The 24,185-nt window shown below is 37.3% G+C and overlaps 2 protein-coding genes across 2 annotated transcripts; one reads left to right on the top strand and one right to left on the bottom strand.

Moving 5' to 3' along the window:
• Nucleotides 1-4,388: 4,388 nt before the first annotated feature.
• On the bottom strand, nt 4,389-13,690 carry LOC145784041 (epithelial membrane protein 1-like). Its single transcript, XM_082595798.1, has 3 exons — nt 13,528-13,690; nt 11,641-11,790; nt 4,389-6,173 (listed from the first exon to the last, which is right to left on the bottom strand). The coding sequence occupies exons 1-3, from the start codon at nt 13,688-13,690 to the stop codon at nt 5,959-5,961; spliced, it is 528 nt and encodes a 175-aa protein (XP_082451924.1). The 3' UTR covers nt 4,389-5,958.
• A 5,635-nt stretch (nt 13,691-19,325) lies between these two features.
• Nucleotides 19,326-24,185, top strand: LOC145784040 (claudin-1-like; the record flags this gene model as incomplete). The annotated part of the gene is made up of 5 exons (XM_082595797.1): nt 19,326-19,457; nt 21,468-21,570; nt 22,033-22,139; nt 22,433-22,581; nt 24,034-24,185. Coding segments are annotated over 5 exons (612 nt in total), but the record flags the coding sequence as incomplete, so codon positions are not given.

The raw sequence follows: 24,185 nt of genomic DNA, 5'->3' as shown, positions 1-24,185 counted from the left end.
TATCAATCTAAAACTATTCCTCAATGGTAAGCCCCATACAAGAATGAATTTTAGTACCATTTTTGTAAGGTCTTAGATACGCTTGACCGGGTATCAAACCCATGTCTTCCAACTCAAAGACTGGCACTGAAACAACTAAGCCACGAGCAGGTCATTTTCACCATGATTTTATTTTTTACCTTGATACGTTACGTAATTTAACGTGGAAAGTAACCGCTCACACATCATTGGCCAATATTTTAAAATATTGCGTGTTTTATTTTTTCTTGCCTTCAATCGCACTGCAGTATATAACTTGGTGAAATTTTATTTTGTATGTTATTCGCTCTGAGGATGCGCATTGTCATGGTGCGCGAAACGTCAGTGAAGCAATAAACTATCTTGTTTGTTGTTAATTTTACTTTCAATTTCATCAGATGAACGTAGCAACTAGTGCTAGAAACGATAATTGTCCTGATGAACACCCAAACTTTTCAGTATTCAGTTGATAGCAGTTGACGTAGTCTATGAAATATTGTTTATTGTAAGCGGATTTGTATCATTTATCTAGGCTACCGGTATAAAAAAAGTACATGGCGACAATTGCATTAGTAACTTATTACCAACTACGCTCTTAACGATCATTGTTTTTTACCAATCTTAATTTTTGTGGTAACTGGTGCGCGAAACGTTAAGGAAGCAATAAATCAACTTGCTTATCTTTGCTTCTACTTTTACTTTCATCAGATGAACGTTGCAATTAGTTCTAGAAACGATAATCATCCTGATGAACGCCTACGCTTTTCAGCATTACTATTTGACATACTGGCTGCAGCTATTTTGTTGCCATTCATATCTTCATAATGCCAGGCAAGCTTTTATGAAAAAAAAACAAGAAAAAAACAAACAAACAATGAAGTTAAAATAAAAATGCCTATTCCATTTTGTTACTGGGATGTGTCGTTGTTGTGTAGCACAAACCATGCAGCCAACATCATCCAACATGAAAAGCATAAAACGCTTTCAAAGTCACTTCAGTTCTACTTGCCACCGAATTGCTACCTTTTCATTTAGAGACAAATTGGTTAGAAACAGTCGCTGTATTTATACTACATTGATGGAATTTCTTTTTGTTACATCATTCAACACGCCCACTATGACGTGATCGTGACGTCATCGTTGTCAGTTTTGTGCAACGATAAAACTGTTGACGTGTTCGTGATGACGTAGCGAGCATGCAACTTTTTTACTTGTCTCGGCCGGTTTTGTTTACCGACGTGACGTCACAGCTCGCTTCATGAGCAACACAAAGCAAGCTCGATTTTGTGAGCAGGGCTTAGTTTTGACAAAAACAACATCATTAAACGTTTTTTTTCTGTGCTACAATAACTTCTAGTGAACGACAAATCAATGAGAAAACAAAGAAAATTACAAAACTAACCGAACTGTAGGCCTACTTGAATACTTCAGGTATAAGAATAAAGTAGGCTACAGTTATTCGCATGACTGATGCAAAAATTCTCAGGGATTAAGGGGAGAAAAGCCTTAAAAATATGAAATTTTTGTTGCATTTTTTTAGATAAAAGTTAATGTGAAGTAAAAGTTGATTTAGTTTTTGGCAAAAAAGTTGACATTTTACTTGCCACACCGCATTCTTCTGTGGCCATTCGTTTTATTTTCTCTTATCGTTGCCAAAGGCGTTGGCCCAGACAGTGAAGTTGGCATTTTTACATTGAAACCACTTGGAAAAGGCAATTTTGAATAACTTGGAAAGTAGAAAATGGCTACTTTTAGTTTAATATTTGCTATCGATTTAGCTCACAAATATTTACAGGCTTGCTACGTGGAACAAGCGTTCAAGGTATCTGTACTTTTCACTTTACCATAAGGATTTCCAATGGCTTGTTTTTAGGTGTGAAAAAAAAATCTGGTTTTATGATCAGTGCCTGGTCGCTAATTCATCCTTTGCAACATTCCTTCAAAACACCATTTCTATTCTTTGTATTCTTTGTCAGTCTTTTATTAATAACTACCGGAACCGTTAGTATGCATTTTAGCAAGCATAGAATGCTTCTCGTTTAATGCTCACAACAAATATAACAGTTACACATGATATAGATATCTTCATTCTTTATGACCACATAAAAGACGTAGAGTAGCAATTATATTTGCACCTTCAGTCTTTTAAAGAAATTGAGCAGTAAGCTGCAGTCATAAACCCTTTCTCAGAACATTACAGGGTTGTAGATGCAGATCTCAATTATGATGCACTTTGAAACCGAAAACCTATCAATTTGACGAAGAAAATTTTTGAGATGTCTTTAAGTTACTTTTCACCAGATTTATCTCAAAATTGGCTCGATCGTTTGTTTTCATGAACCAGTTCCTTGGCTTGTCACAGTCTTCACATGCAAGGCTAGTTTATGTCTCTCACAATCAGTGAATAGTGCAATCCTCATTGAGTTAGTAGAATAGGCCTACTGTGTTGTTAATAATTATTTGTGTCTATGCTTTTTTTGTCATAGCGCTTCACAATGGAACAGACCGCAAACCACATCATCAACGATTGCACTATCTTCAAGCCACCTAATGCAGTGGAAGGTCTGCGTATCTTGGATGATGAAATAAAAGACTGGCTGCTCTTTAGTGGCCTCCAGCTTAGTTCGGGAACATCGTGAATCTGGGGTGGTAAAAGGATAGACCTTCGGCCCCAGAGACTCACACGAGGGCAACAATGTAAAGAATCTTTACTTGTGTTGAATGAAATTGACAAAAAAACATTTTATATGTCCTTTCATTAATAAACTTACCTATTTCATCTCAGTGCCCTTAGTTGTCGAACGTTGAGCGTCTCAGTGCCCTTAATTGTCGAACGTTGAGCGTCTCAGTGCCCTTAGTTGTCGAACGTTGAGCGTCTCAGTGCCCTTAATTGTCGAACGTTGAGCGTCTCAGTGCCCTTAGTTGTCGAACGTTGAGCGTCTCAGTGCCCTTAGTTGTCGAACGTTGAGCGTCTCAGTGCCCTTTGTTGTCGAACGTTGAGCGTCTCAATGCCCTTCGTTGTCGAACGTTGAGCGTCTCAGTGCCCTTCGTTGTCGAACGTTGAGCGTCTCAGTGCCCTTTGTTGTCGAACGTTGAGCGTCTCAGTGCCCTTCGTTGTCGAACGTTGAGCGTCTCAATGCCCTTCGTTGTCGAGCGTTGAGCGTCTCAGTGCCCTTCGTTGTCGAGCGTTGAGCGTCTCAGTGCCCTTCGTTGTCGAACGTTGAGCGTCTCAGTGCCCTTCGTTGTCGAACGTTGAGCGTCTCAATGCCCTTCGTTGTCGAGCGTTGAGCGTCTCAGTGCCCTTCGTTGTCGAACGTTGAGCGTCTCAATGCCCTTCGTTGTCGAGCGTTGAGCGTCTCAATGCCCTTCGTTGTCGAGCGTTGAGCGTCTCAGTGCCCTTCGTTGTCGAACGTTGAGCGTCTCAATGCCCTTCGTTGTCGAGCGTTGAGCGTCTCAGTGCCCTTCGTTGTCGAACGTTGAGCGTCTCAATGCCCTTCGTTGTCGAACGTTGAGCGTCTCAGTGCCCTTCGTTGTCGAGCGTTGAGCGTCTCAGTGCCCTTCGTTGTCGAGCGTTGAGCGTCTCAGTGCCCTTCGTTGTCGAGCGTTGAGCGTCTCAATGCCCTTCGTTGTTGAACGTTGAGCATCTCAGTACCCTTCGTTGTCGAACGTTAAGCGTCGTGAAGAAATACATCCACCAAAAGTCATGCCGTGATTTCATATTTAAATTTGAATCTTTTTATGAATTGCAAGAAACTTCTGTTTATTTGTATTGTGTAGTGCAAGTTTTCACAGATATTTGTCGTTTCGACAAGACACCAAAATTAAATGGTATGCCTAATAAATGGAAGCCGTTAACTCGATGACTAGCCTATATATGATTTTGCTGCTTCCAGCTGGGATATTACACCTGTAACTTGAGCAACGCACGAGGACTGCTCTCCATTCAGCGGCATTAATGTATGGAATAATTTCCCGCAACAAGACTTCAACAATCGGAAACATCACTCTGTCAATCTCGGTGACCGGGCCTGCGTCAGTGATTCAAAGCCTCTACAAGTATGCGAAACTGCCAGGATTAAGCTTTGTAGGACGCTTTCCCAGTCCGAGGATAAAGATTCAATCAATCAATTTGTGATTTATGAAGTTATAACAGTGGATCTAAAATAGACAGTTGTTAGTGTTTTCCGTTTCTTCGTTTGAACTTTCTTCTTCGCTACTCCAAGGGTCGAGGGCTCTGCGTTTTGCCACCTCTGAGCAATGACGACGAATCGGCCCAGATGTTTGGGCAGACGTTAGTATTATGAGATCTCACATTGAAATTTTCAAATTATTTTTCATTGTGTTTTCATTACGAAGTTTTATTACGAAGTTTTACGAAGTTTTATAGCCTATGTTATTGCATTCACATTGAGTTCAAACAGGCTAGGCTAGTGATTAGCCTACTTGACATTTTGCAGTATGCACAAGAGAAACTGTGTTGGCTCAGTCTATGGAGAGTTATGGCTGGGAAGAATCAAAAATGAAAATTATGAAAAAAAACGACTTTGATTATTTTTATTACTGAATACGGTACTGAAAAGTTTGGGTGTTCATTAGAACAATTATCGTTTCTATCACTAATTGCAACGTTCATCTGATGAAAGTGAAAGTAAAATCAACGCGTTTTCGTGTTGCTTTTACTTTCACTTTCATCAGATGAACGTTGCAACTGCAAAAATAATGAAAAAGGAAATGTAACGTGAAAGAACAACTGCACACCCAGCAAGCTGGTGCTACAAAGAAGCCCAATTGTAGATCCATAGGATGCACTGCTTGATAATTCTATATTCATGGAAAATGTACGACAAGTTTAAATTATATCAAGTTATCGTGTTTTGTTGTGATCATCGTAAAGTTGTGTTGTTGTTTAGTGTGTGTAAGTTGTGTTGTTGTTTAGTGTGTGTAAGTTGTGTTGTTGTTTAGTGTGTGTAGGTTGTGTTGTTATTTAGTGTGTGTAAGTTGTGTTGTTTGATGTTGTTATCACTGTAAGCAGTTGACTATCTGGTTTCGGTGTCAAATTGAAAATAGCAATACGAAACAAATTTAAAAATTATTTTGGTAATCACTAGCTAAGCCTGAACATATGAAGCAACCATATCAAACTACCACCCAGACAGCAAAATTTGTCATTTTTGCACTGGTTCAGCGTCTGCAGACGTTGAACCAATGTAAAAATGATGGATTTTCTGTCTGGGCAGCGACAATTAAACTTTTAAATTCAAAAGTTACTATTTTGGTCACAGAATTGGACGTCACAGGCAACATCCCTTTGCTCACGTTCAAACTACTGTAGTTAGTAGTTAGGCTACTAGGCTACTTTAATATCAAGTAATATGATTTCTAACTTTTAATTTCGGTAATTGGTTATGACGACGGTACGCGTATTTGTAATCTACAAGTCGCTATGCAACAGATGCGATGTATTAACAAATCAGAAGACAAAATTTAAATCAGCTGATTGCAGTCTCGTTTATGCTGGAAAGTAAATAAAGTGAACCTTTCACCGTCTCCAGCTTGGCCTAGAGGGTTAGGGTTGGAAATAGCCATTTCGATGGCGTTGGTTTGATTCCCACCCCTGCCATAACTTTTTTTCTTCTGTAATTACCAAACAAAGTTCAAAGCAAACTCGCTAGCTGAGCGCTAGAAGGGTCACATTGACTGCAATCAGCTGGTTCACGAAGAAAACTGTTCTATGTGAAAGTGTCTACCCGTCAAAACAATCCGGCCATCTGCTGCAACAACCTACAGATTTCAAATGCACCGACGGTTTAATGTCTCTGTAATAAAAGATGGTTAGTTACTAAAATCAAGTTAAGCAATGAGAACGAATCTCTAGTTTGGAATTCTTGATAGACTCCAGTTTTAGACCCATCTTCATCTTTGCTTTAAAATAATTTGAGTTCAAGCTTGATATACTGTTGACAGTGTAGTGGTACGTTGATGCACCACAACTACATCCGGTGATCTTGCTTCTCGCTTTGCAAAGGTTGAAGCAAGACAAAAGAAAAAGAAAGCAAACGCAACCCAGCCAAGAATATAACCCCAACCGTAAACCTCTCCCGACTGCAAAACAGTGACTCCAGTAACTACGGACATGGCGATCGTAAGACAAATCCCTGAAAAACAAAACCTTGAAGTTTAATCTAAAAATGCAAAAAATTAACTGTAGACTAACTGGAAGTGTCTTGTCTCGACATTTTTTTGACCACAATTTTTTTTTCAAACACTTACTTGACACTTGGGCTAAAAGCTATATCAATGATAAAAAAAACAGCCACACTGTTTGCACAGAAACACAAAACCATGCTGCAGTTGCTGAAAATTTTACGGTTTTCCTAGGGTTTTGTTCAAGTATCGTTTCGTTCTTGGGTTTTTCCCTACTTGCACATAAACAATCTTAATTTCAATCTAAAGTTATGTGAGTCGTTTTTTTTGCGCTCGTTTTTTTCTAAAAAAAAACATTAAAAAAACGAAATTAAAAAAAACAATCGTTTTTTTGCACCAACAATCTGTCTAAAATATAAATAATAAAACAAAAGTTGCATTTTTACTTCTCTGAAATATTTGTTCATAATTAATTAAGACATCGATGCGTTGTCAAAATAATGCTTTGTCACTAAATTCTTCATTAAAATCTTTTTTGACTTCACCAATGATCCAAAAGGATGCGTAGTGTGATAAAATCATAAAAAAAAGTAGAGAGTACCAAACTAAATTGGCAAATTGAAGTTTATTTAAATTGAAAAAACTTGAATTTTCCAATTTAGTAGGGTACTCTCTACTTTTTTTATCTATAAGTTAACGTGTATCAGTCGAGTAGACTGTAGATTTACCAATTAGACTAGAGCACCAAAATAAGTTACTCATACAAATAAGCTATAGGCTATGCAATGAAATAAATGATGGGAATGAAATAAATAAACAAACTAATAAAAGAAATTAAGACAAGCAACAAATGAGGTTGACTGTTGACATGGTCACCACTGGAACTGAAAAGTTGCGTCCTCATCATTGGTAGCACTTGCTGAGCATGCGACCTCTCTTCTGGCTTACATAACAGTCAAAACTGCATTAAACTAATTTGTAACAAGCAATTCAGCAACTAGGCTACAATTCAACATTTTCTTTTGCAGTTCTTCGTTATTATAAATGAAAACAGTTGATATTGAAAAATATATGTGAAACGATTAGAAATAGTATAAATAACGAAAAAAAACAAATAAAACGTAAAAAAAAGTAAAAAGACGATTAAAAAAACAATGACTAAAATAAACTTTTTTCACCACCCCTGGGTATGAGAGAGCTATGCATGTTTACTGTAAAATAATTGTCGTCAAACAAACAAGTATGCTGCTGTAAATTATTTGAAAGTTATCTTATTTATGCCATGCTGTTAATGTGTGATTTTCTATCTTGGTTTGGTTTTGAATTTTTGTCTTTGGATTGATAAAACCATGATTAGTTATTCCTGATAGTTTCGCATACTTGTAGAGGCTCTTGACACAGGGCCGGTTACCGAGATTGGCAGAGTGAAGTTTTCCGATTGTTGAAATGTTGTTGCTAGAAAATTATTCTATTCACTAGGTGCCGCTAAATGAAATGCGTTGCTCAAACGCTCACGAAGAGAGTCGAACCAGAGCCGCGTGATCTTGAGCGGGACGCGTAACCACTGAGCTAACGGGGAGGAAAATTTTTTTGCAACAGCTTTTTATTAATAATAATAATAATGTTATGGTTTTATTTATTGTCGCTCTACAACAGCTAAGGCCTTTTTGCGACAGGGCTCATTTTTAATTTGTATCAGGTTTACGATGTTATCACATTTACCCGACTCATTCTCACTGCGCTATATGCAGGATACAACACAATCGGTCCCGTTTTTTAAGTCTTCGGTTTGACCCGACCTGGAATCGATCTGAGATCTACCAGAGCCGAAAGCGAAACCACTCGGCCACTGAGCTGGTCAGCTTTTTATTATTTTGCGAAACAAAAAGTCAGCCTTAGCAAGAATTCAGACAGATCTCATATCTTTCTACAGGCTATAATGGAGTTAAGTAAATTATACACTGTAGATTGAAAATAAAAGATTTAATCTGGAGAGAATAGAGAGAATAATAAAAGAAGAACGAAAGTTTGTTTTGTTATTTTAATAGAAAATCGTACTGTTGAAAATATTACTAAAATGTTAGATGTACGTCATAGGCCTAATCATCAGCTTTTTTACCTGTAGCGCAGCGTTCATCTGATGGTTACAGAAAAAGCGGTAAAATATACCAGTTGTTTAGAAAAGGCGTTTTCACGTGAAACTATAAAGCATTTCACGAGTTTGCAAACTTACTTTTCGTTGGCTAAACATTGCTATAACTAACAGAGCAACCTATAGGACAAAAGCAAACGCATATTCACAGCGACACAATCAAATGCGTTCATGCAGTAAAATTTCAAGAGAGGTAAAATTTCGAAATTAGCCCCATAATTCTTTATTATACTTCTATTCAAGTAGTTATAATATGAAGAGTAAGCTACTAAAATAGATATTCCTTTAAGACTAATGCAAACAGTTTTAGGGACTCATATTCAAATGAAGTGGCTCACCTTTTCAACTTTCTAGCCACTTTCAGCCAATGCTGTACAAGTACAGGCTATGACAAGCCTACCAAGCTATAAAATAGACTACACTAAACCGAGTGAATTTTGATTGTTAACAGAAAGGGAAGTGTCAAATCTCACAATTTTTTAAGACTATTAAAACGCTAGACAAACATTAAAAGGGAAACTACTCTACAGCTTTTAGAATAGACAGGGGTGTGCAATCTGCGGCCCGCAAAAAAAATCGTGCGGCTCGCAAAGAAGTGCCAATTTTGAATGGTGTTCGGCCCACGAAACGAATTTTTACTTTAGTTTAGTCTGGTAGGCTACGTGCGAGCAATTTTTAATTTATCCCTTTTGCGTTTTAAAACCTATACCTGAGTCCAATTTTAGACAGATAAAACCAAGCAACCACACGGCATGTAACGTAATGCATTAAAGTGAACATGAACTATCCTACACATAATACATTAAATTATCACTTTAATGTATTATGTTAAATGCCGTGTGGTTGCTTGGTTTTATCTGTCTATGGTTGAAGAAAGTCACCTCTTTACCAAAATTTAGTTCAATTTATTATCTATGCTAATGACGTTTAACTCTGCTCTAACAGCGAGCTTGTGCAAAGCAAACAGTGTGGCCAACCTTGCGGTTTTCTCGCAGATTTGGACTTGTTTTTTTTTCCAGTTTGTGTATTCTTTTGAGTTTGCGAGTTGCTGTTTTTGGGCTTGTTTTTTGCCAGTCTAACGTTTCCTGGTTTGATCACATAAAGTGTTTTATGAACAAATTACAACTTTGGAAGGCTCACATACAAACAGGAACTCTTTTCCATTTTCCTACTTTGAGAGACTGTGGAATGCATCCTGAGAAGAAAACTGAATTTGCAGACCAACTTGAAAAAATATTTTATGAATTTTTGGCTCGTTTCAAGGATTTCACATCTCTTGAACAGTTATTTGATACCTTCTTTTCGCCGTTCAACACAGACATTGACAAAGCACCAGCTGACATCCAACTTGAACTGATTGATCTCCAAGAGAAGATTGATTTGAAAACAAAGTATTTGGAAATGAACCTTCGCGATTTTTACTGGAAACATTTCAACAAGATAATTTTACGCATTTGAAAAAATTGATGACTTCAAAAATGGCTCTTTTCAGCTTAATAATGTATTTTTGCCAACATTGTTTTTTCTAATATGGGGGTTGTAAAATTCCCCTATCAATATGTTCTGGCAGACGAACACCTGGAAAATGGACTTCGAATTGCTAGCCCTTCCAAAAGCAGACTTAGAAAAGGTCGTCCGAAAAAAAGCCAGCTGCAAATTTCTCACTGAATTCGTTTAAAGTCGTGACAATAAACTTGAATAGCAGTTTTCTTCAAAAATTTATCCGTCTTAACTTATTATTTTTGCTAGGAGATAACTTCTAATAATATCATAAGATCAATAACATAAAGAAACTGTTTTTTGTGCCTGCAACTAATAGAAAGCATATCTTAAATAAACGTGCGGCCCACGGTTTCACCCGGTTATTCATATCTGGCCCTCCTATAATAAAGGTTGCACACCCCTGGAATAAACTTTTCCAACAAGCTATGTGCAATAAAGCAAAACGTAAATACAATCGTGTTGCAGCCGCTTCATTGGCAAACATTAAATTGTGTGTGAAGCGTGAATTCAACTTTGAAAAACACCATAGTAAACAATTGATCAAGAATAGACTACGGTGCTTTAAAGTGCTATAAATCTTTACAATGCTTTTATCCAGTGGTGGTAAAATGAAGACACCAAAATGCAAATTCCTTATAATGCAAATGTGTCCAATCCCAGACAGCAAAATCCGCCAGTTTTACATACAACGTCTGCAGAATTGCAAAGTAATCAATATCATACAAAAATCATTTATTTTTTTGGAATTAGGTATGCATTATTAATTTTTTTGCATACCACCTTTTCTTTCTTAGTGGCTTTGATTTTATAGCTTTTTTTAAATAAGTATTTAAGGAAGTGCTTATATAACTACTTTGACGTACTACACACCAGAATTGGATCAATTGCAGTTCTAATATTATACTTGAATGTAATTACTTACACATAATCATGTAATCGTAATTATATTTGTAATTGAGACTTTTTTATTGTGTAATTGTAATTACAATATTAGTGTAGGTAAATTTTGGTAAATTACAAGTATACAAAATTTACCTACAGTAATATTGTAATTACAATTACACAACAAAAAATTCTCAATTACAAATATAATTACGATTACATATTACAAATATACTTACTTCTTACACATATCACTTATTACAAAAATAATTACGATTACATTACAAACATAATTACGATTATAATACAAAATGAAAATTGTAATTACATTTTGAAAGTTGTAGGCATGATATCCGTGCTTTGTTGAGCCACTAGTTAGTTAGAGTTTAAAAGGAACTTCTACATTGCAACCTAATCTTTATCAAATACAATTTTGCCTGTTTTTGATAAATTAAACTGTAAAAAATCATCGATGAACATAAATGTTGAAACATTGATTTTTGTAACTGAAACGTGTAATTCATTGCACTTGGAAGTAATACGACAGAAACTTTTGTAACATTACCAGACAATAAAAGATAAGAAAAAGTGATTTAAAAAATTGTTGGGAGCAGCTGGCATGATTTGCAAAGCGACAAATAAGACTAAATCTGCAGTTACCCAAGTCTCAACTCCTTATGCTGCAGGATATGTTTTTCAGCAACAAACCCTTGCTACGAGGAAGCTAACGAGAACAAAGCAAGGATTTCTTTAAAATTTATATGCAGAAGTTTTTATTTGTTGTCACGTAATTACATGCTGTACTTACATCATATATAGTTAATACTTTCTAAAACCTCTACAGCCTGTTTTTTACCCTAAAAAGGGGATCATCAGAAGATCATTATTTAAATATTTACATAAATTCATTAATAGCATTTATTGTTTAATTACACACTTACATGCTAAAAAGAATAATCCTCTTGCCCAAGAATTCCATTTGTCAAATTCTGCAGATCGGTAAAGGCTGAGAATGTTCAAAAATGCAGCAGGAATTAAACAAATCAGTTCCAAAATAAAAAACGCCCGAACAGCTTTGATATAAGGCTCTCCTGTGTCAACAGCAAAAAAAAATGCATTTATAGTTTTCAAAACTGAAACCTGCTTTAGGCATTATTGCCTTATTATTTACTTTGTAGCATCTGGGCAACATTTTAGAATCAAATAACTTTGATATTAAATTTGCTCGAAGCAAAAAAATATTTGAAAAATATATTTCAAAAGTTTCAAAATTTTTTTCACAATTTTTTTGTTTTAATTTTACTGTAAATTAAAATATTGTAAAACATTTTGTTTCGTTTAAACCCAAAATTTTTTTTCAGATATTTCTATAAGAAACTTATTGGAATCCTTGTGGCTTTGGCACGGCACTGAATAGCATGCTTGAAAGTGCACACAAAATTATTTTTTTGCCTTCCAGCTTGATTTAAATTTCCAAGCCAAAAGTTTGCCTCGCCTTACCCTATATAATAACATTGTTTATATTAAAATTCCGAAAAACGTTGCACCAACTAAATAAGAATAAAGGTGGCACCCTAAACAGAGATGTTGTCCCACTAACTGGGGTTTTGGAAGCGAAACATAGAGCCTTGCGTAATTTAAGCTATATCATCGAGCTTCTGTAGCAATATTAACAACCGTGCCCCCCCTTCCCAGGGAAGTATGAAGGGTGGTTAGTACGGCCCTGCTACAGATCACTCTTGAACAATAACATGTTTGCATTACACAATCCCAGCAACTCTAAAACAATCAACATTTTTAAAAGGGGAGGAGCCATGGCTCAATGGCCCCTCTCCTGCGTACACCAGTGTGCACGAACATAGTGTATTATGCGATATGTTCAATGTTTATATGCACGGTGAGGTAGAGAAGCCAATGTTCGCAACTACCATCATGCATGAATGGAGGAACTCCAAGGAAAAGTCGACCGGTGAGAGGCTTTTTCGTCACAAAGCATGAAAATCATCGACAAAAAAAATTGTGTACGGAAGGAGCGATTTTCCTGGCAACAACATAAGGCTGACTACTCACTTTGTGGAATAGCGATAATTGCGTTTCGCTAACCATACCAGCGTATAGCCTCCATGCTAGCCATCAAGACTTTTCCAAGAGCATGTGTTTTTTGGCAGTCGCTGACAGAGCAACTGTTGAGTACTCTGTGACATGAATTGGTGGTGCGATACTGACGAGCCCAGCCTCATGGGTAAAATGCTGTGTCTATCGCTGTCAATTCTTGCTACACTCGATTGCCCAGACACAATAAAAATTGCAGACGCTCAAAACAACGTGGACACGCACCACTTATGACCTCGAACTAGGAACCTCGAACTCGAACTAGGAACATGACCTCGAACTGTCCAACCCATGACCCGCGTTGTTGGACGCCAAAAACGTAAAACACTAAAAAGGTTGGACACCCCTATGTAGAGGCTTTATGAACGCCAAAAATGTTTCGTATCATTTTTGTATTTTATAATAATCTTAAATATTTTTCATGAAAGTCGTTTTTTAAAATGAAATCTGCGCCTGTTTTGTCACATACAGCGGTAGTTTAAACTACAATATCTGCTCACAGCGGTAGGATTCAATCCAGTTAGCAACTGGTTTGCTTTGACTGAAGTTAGCCACATCTGGCAACTCTGCGTAAGATAATTATATTACTGTTAGGTCCACTTGAAAAAGTTGGCCAGGAACCGGTTGTGCAATTTTTTTTTTACTTTTAAGAAGCGGTTCGCGCAAACCGGTGCAAACCGGTGCAAACCGGCCGAATCCCACTACTGTCTGCTTACCGTCATAGAGCTGGCATACTCCTCCCTTGGTGCATTGCAACCATAAACCTCTGCTGCCGACATTTGCGATATGAATCCATTCAGTGCTTAGCAAGCTACCAAATGTGAAGCCTGTAGTGAAAATACTGAGAATTGGAGTAGCATTTCTCTTTCCGTAACACATATTTTACTATATTTTGTAAAAGTCTGGAAAAAAAATTGTTAGAGCTAATATGCAAACACGCAGTCTTTTCACACATTAGTATTAAGTCGAACACTATTTTAAAACAATCGTTTTAATAATAATAATTAATCATGCTTTGTTTTGCTTTATGTTTCATTGCTTATCACCACTCATTCATTTTATAGGATTTGTATAAATCGACTCAGCCTTGATTAGTATCTTTGAGAGTTTGAGTTGTATGTGTATTAATATTTGAAAAGTCCAGGTGCAAAACGACCAAACTACCAAATCCAACTTTTCGAGTAAACTGAAAATTAAGTTTGAGATTGATCGTTTTGTGGCTGAACCCTGTTATTTCAAAGCCTTATTTCGAGAAAAATTGATCGTTTTGCCGCAAAAAAAAGGCTGCTACATAAAACTTTCAATGTTAACACAACGGGAGATTGTCAAATTTAAAAATCCCAAGTAATGAAGTTTGATCGTTAAACACCCGGACTCTTCGTTTCTTTCCCTAACGTACCAGTTAAGAAAATCATGTTTACTCATAAACGACATGAAAACCCCTTGTAGCTTATGGTTACTGGTAGTTTAAATCATAGCGTTTTGTGGTTTACATGAATTGGTTGCTGATTCATATTCTAAATGCCATTTCTATTTCCTATCCCTCCTTTAATAAGAAGTATCGGAACCATCAGTAGGCAATAAGTATACCATGAAGCAAAGCAAGCTTCGCATTTACTGTTCACAATAAATATAGCCTAACAGTTGCACAAAAAATGAACATTTCAATTTTCAACAAAGGCACAAAACACTGGGAGCAGAAGTTATTTTTAAGACGTCGCTTTAACCTTTCCGGCTCCTTGGTAAGACTTTTCGCAACTTAATCATCCTGCCATTTTTTACTGAAAAATTCAGATGTAGCCTAAGTCAGCTTTAAGAGCAAAGGTGGGAACGCCTGGTCAATCTGATAAGGAATAAACAGCCCAAAGCGTAGATTACTATAAATGCAGATACTAGAATTTAGTATGTCCATTTTGGGCTCTGTAGTTTTCGATTAAATATTTAATCAAAAATTAATTTTTAAGATTAAAATTTTAAGTTATTTTCTAGCACCTTTCCTAACCCTTCTAACGCTTATCTTGGTGTTTCTCCGACAACAAGAGGAAGTGAAAGTGGAACAATGCCGAGAAGTTTATTTTTATAGGTTCTCGCGCGTCTTGATAATGAGCATTCCGAGAGCGAATACCGTGAAATTTGAAAGTCATAAAATGTATAATCAGGGACAAAGTGATGGCAAAAGAAAAAAAATCCAAATCTAGATATCTTCTATTTTGAGCAAACGATAGTTTTTTGAGTGAAATAAAATAATAAAATATAACAAACATTGCTTGAGAGTCAAAGCAAAAGAAACAGAACAGGACATATTTAAGTGGTTAGCGCGTTGGGCTCACAGTCGAAAGCCTGCATGTTCGACTCTAGCCACCTGCACTTGCTGTTGTTTCTCTGGGCAAGAAACTTTACGATAATTGCCTCTACCCAGTGATCGATTTCGAGTAATGGGTAGTACCAAATTTAAGTCATAAATAGAGTAGACAACCGGAAACAGAGATTGTCGTCGGCTGCAGCGTGGGTCAGGTGTACGTCGGAAGGCGTACACCGATGCATAGCGCTCAAGTCCGCTTTCCCGCAATGCAGGATAAAGATAAATAAACAAATAAAACAAACAAATTAAACTAAAATAAACTTTCAACCTGAGCTAAATGAAGCATGTCCTGACGCAATTAAAGAAACAGGATTTTTAAAGATCTCTTCTTGTTTATTTTTTGTCATTTGTCGCTTCTACCTTTTTCTCGACCTTTACTATGTTGACGTGTATTGTTTTTGCTGAGGTGGTCAGAAATAAAAACAACAGAACTGAACTTGCTTGGTATAAACTTTAGGGTTATAAGAAAAACAAAGGCAAAACTTAAGCATCCTTGTCTGCCATCATGTATACGTTTAGTATCAGCCAGTATTAACATTTTTGGCTTCCGTTAAAACAGCCACGTATAAAGATCTGGATTGTAATGAATATGTTATTGATAGCAGGCCGGTGCGGTCTCAATACACATTCAACTAGTCTTGGTGTAGAATACGGAAACATAAAAAAAGTGATTTGATTCTTGCAATCACAATGGGATTTATTGTGTTGATCTTAAAATGGTAGGCCATTTGTTTCCTTCCTGATCAGCAGGCGCAGTGTAGCAAGAATACAAGAAACACTACCCTACCCTTACTAATGGTAAGTGTTTTAATACCTCGTTTTAGCATTTATTTGTCTGTCAGTTCAAACAACTAAGTTTTGTAAAACTATTTGATTGTCCACAAATTTGACAACCTATCAAAGATGAACCTGATTGGTAATGTCAGAACTACAGTAACGGACGCCTGGATATCATTTAAGAAACTTGTGAAGAGCTTTCTTTAAACTATACGGGTAGAGAATTACATTGAAACTATATAGCAACTGTTGAAAGACTACAAAACACTCGGTATAATATAAGTATCAGATTCATTTTTTGCACAACCATCTTGCTTATTTCCAGAAAAATCTTGGTGCATTCAGCAATAACAAAGATTCCACCAAAATTTGTGAAGTTGATGGAGGTAAGATTTACATTATGTTGGTTGCTTATTGTTGGAGCATCAAGTGAGAGTATCCACAGCTTGAGCAAGCCTAAAAAAGCTACAAAAATAAGATTTGGTCCTAAATGTCGCACTCAATTTGGCCTGAAGAAGCAGAATTTGTTTAAAGAAACAAAGAAGAGTGTTGCAAAAATGTTTACGTTTAAAAACCATTGAAGGCAGTGAGGTACAAGAAAGAAAATATAAAGGAGGCAAAAGCAGCTGCTGGGCGGTGAAACGTCATTCAACATGAATTTGAATAGTATTTTTAAGCACGTATTATGGTAGGGGCAAGGCTATGTCTCTGTTCGAGGGAGTTTATATTGTTTGTAATTCTTAAAGCGTTTTATGTTATAATGCAGATGTCTTAATTGCTGTATTTGTGTGGGCTCTTGGATAAAGTAGTGGGTGTCTAGTTCATAAACTTGACGTGATACAAAAAATGATGTCATTTTTGGATTCAGCGCCCCAAAATTATTCAAAAACAACTGTTATTCGTCGACTGGCAGGTACGAGTTGGGGTGCGACAGCTACAACCCTGCGCACCACAACCCTGGCTCTCGTCCATTCTACCACGGAGTACTGTGCCCCTGTATGGTGTCGTAGTGCTCATATCCACCAGCTCGACAAACCCATCAACAACGCCTTGCGTATTGTATCGTGATGCCTGAAACCTACACCTACTGAGTTTTTACCAGTTCTTTCAGGCATCGCCTCTGCTGAGCTTCGCCCAGAGTTGCCCCACTCTTCCTGGCTGGCCGGTCACTGGAGCCACACCACGCGCTCCACAGCTACACCACCAGACCGGCAATAAAGAAACGCCTCAAATCGAAAACCCCGTTTGTTGCTCAAGCACAATCCTTGCTGGAGCACAACACCAATGCCTCATCCTGGATCACCAATACCTGGCAAGAGGAGTGGACACACAACACCTCCAGACTCCACACCTTTGTCTACGACGCTGGACCCATGCCACCAGGAAAGGAGCTCAGCCGACCTGCCTGGGTACGGCTGAATCACCTTCGCACGGGTGTTGGTCGCTTCGCATCCTTGATGCACAAATGGAGCCTATCAACATCTGCGGCATGCAACTGTAGTGCAAAGGAACAGACAGCAGACCACATCCTTTACCACTGCCCGACGTTTACTCCACCAAGGGCAGTTGGGCTGTCAACGCTGGAGGACTCTACAATCAAGTGGTTGCTCGAAGAATGCCCGGACATTTGACTCCAATGCATTGTCGAAAAAACAACAACTTCTCATACGAAAGAAGAAGAAGAAGATGACCTAGTTCTTCCCTTTTGGCACGGTTGTTGATCTTTGGAATCTGTCTACGTACGAAAATGGCCTCTTTGAAGCGCAATTGCACCGCGTCGTTTTCTCTGGTAATGATTGTAAATTCAAAGTCGGCGAGGCACTGCAGAGCTGTTGATGATCAAAAACAGAACTTTTATCTGAGCTGAGGTGTTCTTTCAGGCGGGAGTGGAGTGGGCGAATCGTGCTGTCTATGTAGCTTTCCCTGCACTTCTTGCATAATGATCTTGTAAACACAGTTCTTGTTGGTACACATGTCGTCGTTCCGTAGTGGTTCGGATTTGATAACAAAAACTCTACTATCACTGCTAACAGCGCAATAACAGGCTAAGTAACGATGGCGGTATTTTAGAAATAGAGATAAAAAAAACACACTACATTTTCTTAATATTTATAATCGGATAGTCGCAACACACCAGAACATCTACGTAGACGTTTCATTTATAGGTTGCAACTTGCAGGAGTATGATCTTAATGCCTTTTTGAGCCCGTTTCAACGTTCGAGGTTTGATGTGGTGGCATGCATTAGGTTCACTGAGATGATTTGAACTACAATCTAACAGAATCGAAATCAAATAGACTTGATGAATAAATAGGCTGCGCTTTCGTGTTTAGATCTAGGAAACGTCAAGTAACAATGAAACATAATTATCAAGTAAGTTATTCTATTTGAATAAGAACCTTTTGATGATCCCCCTTTTAGGGTGAAACAGGCTGTAAGAGGTTTTAGAAAGTAATGACTGTATTTCGCGTAATTTGCTCTGCTTGGCTTTTTTGCTTGGCATTGAGAACTTTTTGAAGTATTAGTAACATTTATTGTTTAATCATCAAGTAAATGTTATGGCGTTTCCAATTAGAGTTTGCACTACGAAGACTGGTTCTTCGTTTGCCGAACTGAACCCAGACATAACTCAAAAAATAACAAAAATGTGCACAAACCTCTGAACACCAGGTTTAAAGCAGCAGGAAATTGCAGAGTGGATTGAATAAGTGCGTTTTGCATCGTAAAAGTAGCGTTTTGCAATAGTATTTGCAAGCAAAGCTGTTGCATCATAGGCGGAATGTTATGATACCCTTCCAAAAATAGTTTTTGTTCTTCCTGTGGGAAGCTAACTTAGTGAACTGCCTAAAAAGACTTAAACTAGATGAAAAGTTTAATGATACAACACCGATTTCTTTTATCCACAATGGTGACGAACTTTTTTTTAGTGGTATTCGTTTATTATCTTTCAGAAACAATTTCAATCGAAAACCAGTAACTACAGTAGGCTATAGTGTTAAATTTGTAGCTTCGTCGTATGCTCATACACGCCACCTAATGTGAGTAGTTTAAAGTGAAATCTGTGCATCAAAAAAAACTGAAGAAGACTAGCAGTGGGATCTTGTTTGCATTGTTAAAGGATTCAGCCAAATCTGAAGAGTTTTTGATTACGCAGAAGCAAACAGGTTTTAAAAAGTTGCGTAATTTATCTATGGTAGATGAAAACTGTTGATACAAGCCTGTTTTAAAGTCGCATCACACTCGAAAAGGCTTCTTTCTTTTCTGTGGGACATGATAGTTCAAGTTTCAGGGTAGGTGCTCGAAAAGGCTGATGATTAACAGATTTTATTTTGCAGTTTCTTAAGAATTTCATAACGTTATACTTGACTCCTTATCATAATGTCTGGAACAGAGATTGCCACCTTGATCATGATGGTTCTTGGAATGATCCTGACGCTTGTGTGCATCGCTGTCCCCTACTGGAAGTTGAATGACCCTGAAGACACCATCAGAGACAATATAGTTCGGGTAAGTTTCGGGTTTTACAAGTGATACTTAAACCTACCCACCTACTGTTGCTCAAAGTTAAAATGGAAGGTGGCGTGTTTATTGTTTCAAGAGAATTCTTTCATATTTTAAACGTTTTACACAAAATTGGTTTTCGTTTAATCAGTCTTACTGCATATATGTTGTCGTAAAATTGCGTTATTATTGCGTTACTATTATTGCTACTGTGTTTCCTTTACTTTGCTTCTGGCTGGTTGATTGCTGCGTGACTCTGCTTACTCGATGAGTTGCCACCCAGATTGTAGTGCAGTGGCTAGGAAGCGTTGCATGCTGTTTAGTATGAGCGCATCTTTTATTGTTCTATTTTATGTTCCATACAGTTAAGTTTACAACCAGCTTACTAAAGCCTTGCAAAGGTCAACTTAAACTAAATGTATTAGTACATATGTTAAGAAGTTGCTGATTGGCTTAGCCTTAACCGTACCTGTTAGCAGTAGCAGTGACGCTAAAAACCTGAGATTTCTTGACTTTTACTTTTTTTTTCTTGCCCCAACTTATAATTCCGATTATGTTGGTATCAGATAATCGCGAAGTTCACAATAAACCTTTTGTCACAGCCAGTTATAAAATGCAAGAAATTTGCTGAAATTCAATAGCTTGATTGACGGTTTACTATTAGCGTGTGGTTTCATTTTGTGTTTGTCACTCATCACGCGAGGGCGCTAAAATTCCATTCCGAAACCCAGGCAGCAAAATTCGTCATTTTTACATTGATTCAACGTCGATTTTGCATTCTGGGTAAGGAGTCGGTCTCTGACGCGATATGAGTCATTCTTTGCTGGCAGACAATAATTAGGAAGGTGATTTGTTATTTGCACAAATTGCTTTGTAGTGCAAAATGTGCATGGAATACTGTTTGCACAGAAACGGAAAAACAAAATTGATGAAATTCTGTGTTCAATGCAAGAAGACTTTCAAAATAAAATGTGAACTGAGAAATTTGACCAAGAAATGGCGAAAATAAGTCAAAAACCGAGTCTTTATCACCTTTTCTACCTAAAATACACAATCACGAATATATTTTGCGAAATAAATTGATTGAAGTGATAGATAAGGCTTTTGACCAACGGTATACTTTTTCCCGTTGTTATTTGATATAAGCCGACGGAGTATTTAGCAATAAGAGAGACGTAGACCTGATGGTCTCGGTCACTAACTCTTGCCGCCAAAAGGAAGCAGTAACAGATATGGTTAAGCCATGTTGAGCTAGCCCACAAAACGTTTAGCATGTAGAAAGGCTGGAGTGATATCTACTCTAAGGCTCGGTTTGTAGTACAGTATATAGTTTTCTAACTCTCCCTCCAACCAAAGTCACAATATTACAATATTATTCAATGACATTAAATACAATTCCTTTTTTTCTTTTTTTCTTTGTAACCAGAAATCATCATATGCATAAACATTAAATGTAGTTATTACTTTCTAAAACCTTTACAACTTGTTTCATCGTAAATAAATAGAATTCTATTTGAATAAGAAATTTCTGATGATATCCTTTTAGGGTGAAACAGGCCGTAGAGGTTTTAGAAAGTAATAATTGTGTTTGACGTAATTTGCTCTGCTTGGCTTTTTTGCTTGGCATTGAGAACTTTTTGAAGTATTAATAACATTTATTGTTCATACGCATAAACAATATTCTGTCAGTAAATCATAACTCTGGGCTTGCTGGCGCCAGTGAGGACCCGTTAAATAATTTAAGATAGACACTGTAAGATATATAACTATATAGATACATCAAATATAGTTATAATAGCATTTATTGTTTAATTATGTAGATACTAACTTTCTGAAGATCCTACCAAGGAGGGAACATATTTTAAAGTTTTTTGGCAGTAAAATATTTGTTTTCTGAGATAATTATATCCCATCAGTCATCGATATTTTGTGCTTGTTCAAGTTTTTAAATTTTGTTATTGCATTCTCTAAAACCCTGTATTGATAAATTAATTATTGTTGCTTAACTTTGCCTAGCACGAAGGTCTATGGATCAAGTGCTTAACATACGCCACAGGAAACTGGGATTGCGATGATTTCAATACATTTTTCTTTGGATTGCCCTCCGAACTGCAAGCAGGTAATGTGGAGATTGAAACATTGGGATTCTCCCTTTTCACTGCGTCTGTTCCCAACTAACAAATCCCTTCTTTTTGCATTGATTTAACGATTGCAGACGTTGTACCATTGTAAGAATATTCAATTTTGCTAGCTGGGTTACTGCACTCTTTCCCTTTTCTCAACTTCTTTCCAATCTCTTTCTATTCAAATTTTGTTTTGTACTTTTTCCATCTTAATTTGGGTCTCCTACGTTTTCTTCTCCCAAGTTTCAATTGTCATTTGTTTGTCAAAATAATTGTCGATGTCTGGTGCTCAAACCAAAGTGGTATTTCACTAACATGTAAAACAATTGGGAACCATCAGTCCGGAATGGTTAGTTCCAAAGATCATCTTAGTGTTTTCAGTTTTAATTGCATCTCATCTTTGACACTGTCATTATCACGAGCAGTGTTGATCTGTAAACTTCCATTTCGTTTTTCAGCTCGAGGCTTCAGCCTCACAGCTGTTGTGCTTTCCGTGGCCGGGATTGCCGCCATGTGCGTCGGAATGGAATCGATTCCGTGCGGAAGCGAGGATAAGTCGACTAACGTAGGTTTATGAGTCACAATCCAGACGCGATGTATCCCGATGGCTTAATTGCATTTGCGTGCTTTGCTTCAAGAAGTAAAATGCGGAAAAGAACTCTTTTTAAACATGTTAAAATTATCAAAAGTCATTGAAATGTTTCAAAATCAAATTGAATTTTTTTTATGTTAAAACTAAGGTAGACAAATTTAAACAATTGAACTTGTTGAAATAGTACAAGCAGTCAAACGGTCAATGTTAAAGCTCTTTACAATAAGTGTATTCGTATGTTAAGTTTCTACAATTTTGCATAATAGAAACGGGTGCGCTTGATTGCTGGAGGATTGTCAACATTGGCTGGGCTCCTCCTGGTCGCTGCTGTGTCCTGGTATGCAAATGATGTGAAGATTGCTCACGAGTTCGCTACAGCTCAGCTCCGGGCGAGTGCACCTATTCCTGTTACAAGGTGAGTAGATGAAGTTTTCAAGCTTCGTTGTTTGTTTTTTTGAATGGGGAGTGAACATTGAGTAGATGCATAATCAGGCTTTCTTAACGTGTATTCAACGTCTGTGGACGTTGACTTGAATCAATGCAAAAAATCTTGTTCATTTTTGGCTAGAATTATAGGCTATATCAGTGGTTCTCAACCTTTTTTATTTCGTGGTCCATTTTTTTTTGCATAAAAGTTCTGTGGCCCATTCAGTTTTTATGTAAGAAAAAAAATTACAAAAAAAATTTATAAACAAAAAGCAGCAGAACATTGCCTTTAGAATGTTACTGGAATTCCCTTGTTGAATCCAGGCGCTTATTATTGTCGTATCCAGGCTTACACCTGGTGGTTGAAGTTTGAGATCAAGTGGATGGGAAGGCAAGGAAGCCAATCTTCGTGTCCACCTTCAGGCGAGCCTTTAAGTGTCCTGCCAAAGACGCAGCCGTATGCTCTTGAGCGGTGTCGAACCGGCGCCCTTTCGAGTGTCATTCTAGGGCTCTCACCACTCGGCTATGCAGCCGACTAAATCCAGGCGCTGACGCTTCACACTGTCTTCTTTTCATTATAAAAATTTATATCTTCATACTTGAAATTGGGATAAACTTTTTCCAGGTGAAGTTTCAGTTTTGATGGCCTCAATGAATGATGACTAAGAACTTTACAACATAATACACATTGTCCTTTTTCTTTTCTTGATGTACATACTACATGCATCAAAAATCGATGAACATACTGTATGTAATTTTCATCAAACTTAAAGCTTCAAGTATTGTCAATTCCTCCCCAAAATAATCCACAAAATAAAATGCTGCACGTACGGTTCTAAAAAGCGGATCTGCAGAATTTCAGCAAGGTTACCGCTTAGCCTATAAAGATGGCTTAATTGTAACCACAAACTAGTCTATTACAATTACATCATTAAGTGTTGTAAAAACTGAGTTGATGTAAAACTGTATGTTGCAATAATTAGAATGATGATTGCCACTTTGTAGCTAAAAACAGTAGCATTGTAACTAAACAAACACACAAGTGTAAAATTGACTATTATAGTGACAAAAATGAAACAAAATGTTTCAATAGATCTTTCAATTTTTCAAATATGTCTGTGGCCCACCTTAAGATGCTTCTATGGCCCACCAGTGAGCCATGGCCCACTGGTTGAGAACCACTGGGCTATATGGTGAGGAAAAGGTTTATCATTGCTCGATGCTGCCAAAATTTTCGTTTAACCGAAGCTTGTCGTCCCAATAAAGTTAGCCCAAATGCATAGAAGTAGCCCATGACTTTATTCTCAGCACTCGGCTTATTGAAAAGGAAGTCGGATGATAGCGGATAAGGCTTTAATTTTATAAGAATGAGAGCAAAACTAATCCGGAAAGAATGCGATGTTTTATAAAACAGATATTATTAAATATATTTTGTTTACAGGTACATCTTTGGTGTGTCGTTGTTTGTTGGATGGGTTGGTGGATCTTTGCTTTTCCTTGCTGGTATTCTGGCGGTATGCACTGGGCGTGGAGAGAGTTCTTATGAAGGTTCACAACCTTGATATGGGTAGTAGTCGGATCATAGACTGAAAG

The sequence above is a fragment of the Aplidium turbinatum genome, chromosome 15, assembly GCF_918807975.1.
Source record: "Aplidium turbinatum chromosome 15, kaAplTurb1.1, whole genome shotgun sequence".
Lineage (NCBI taxonomy): Eukaryota > Metazoa > Chordata > Ascidiacea > Aplousobranchia > Polyclinidae > Aplidium > Aplidium turbinatum.
Note: the sequence above shows the minus strand (reverse complement) of the source record. Positions and strands in the feature narration are given on the sequence as shown.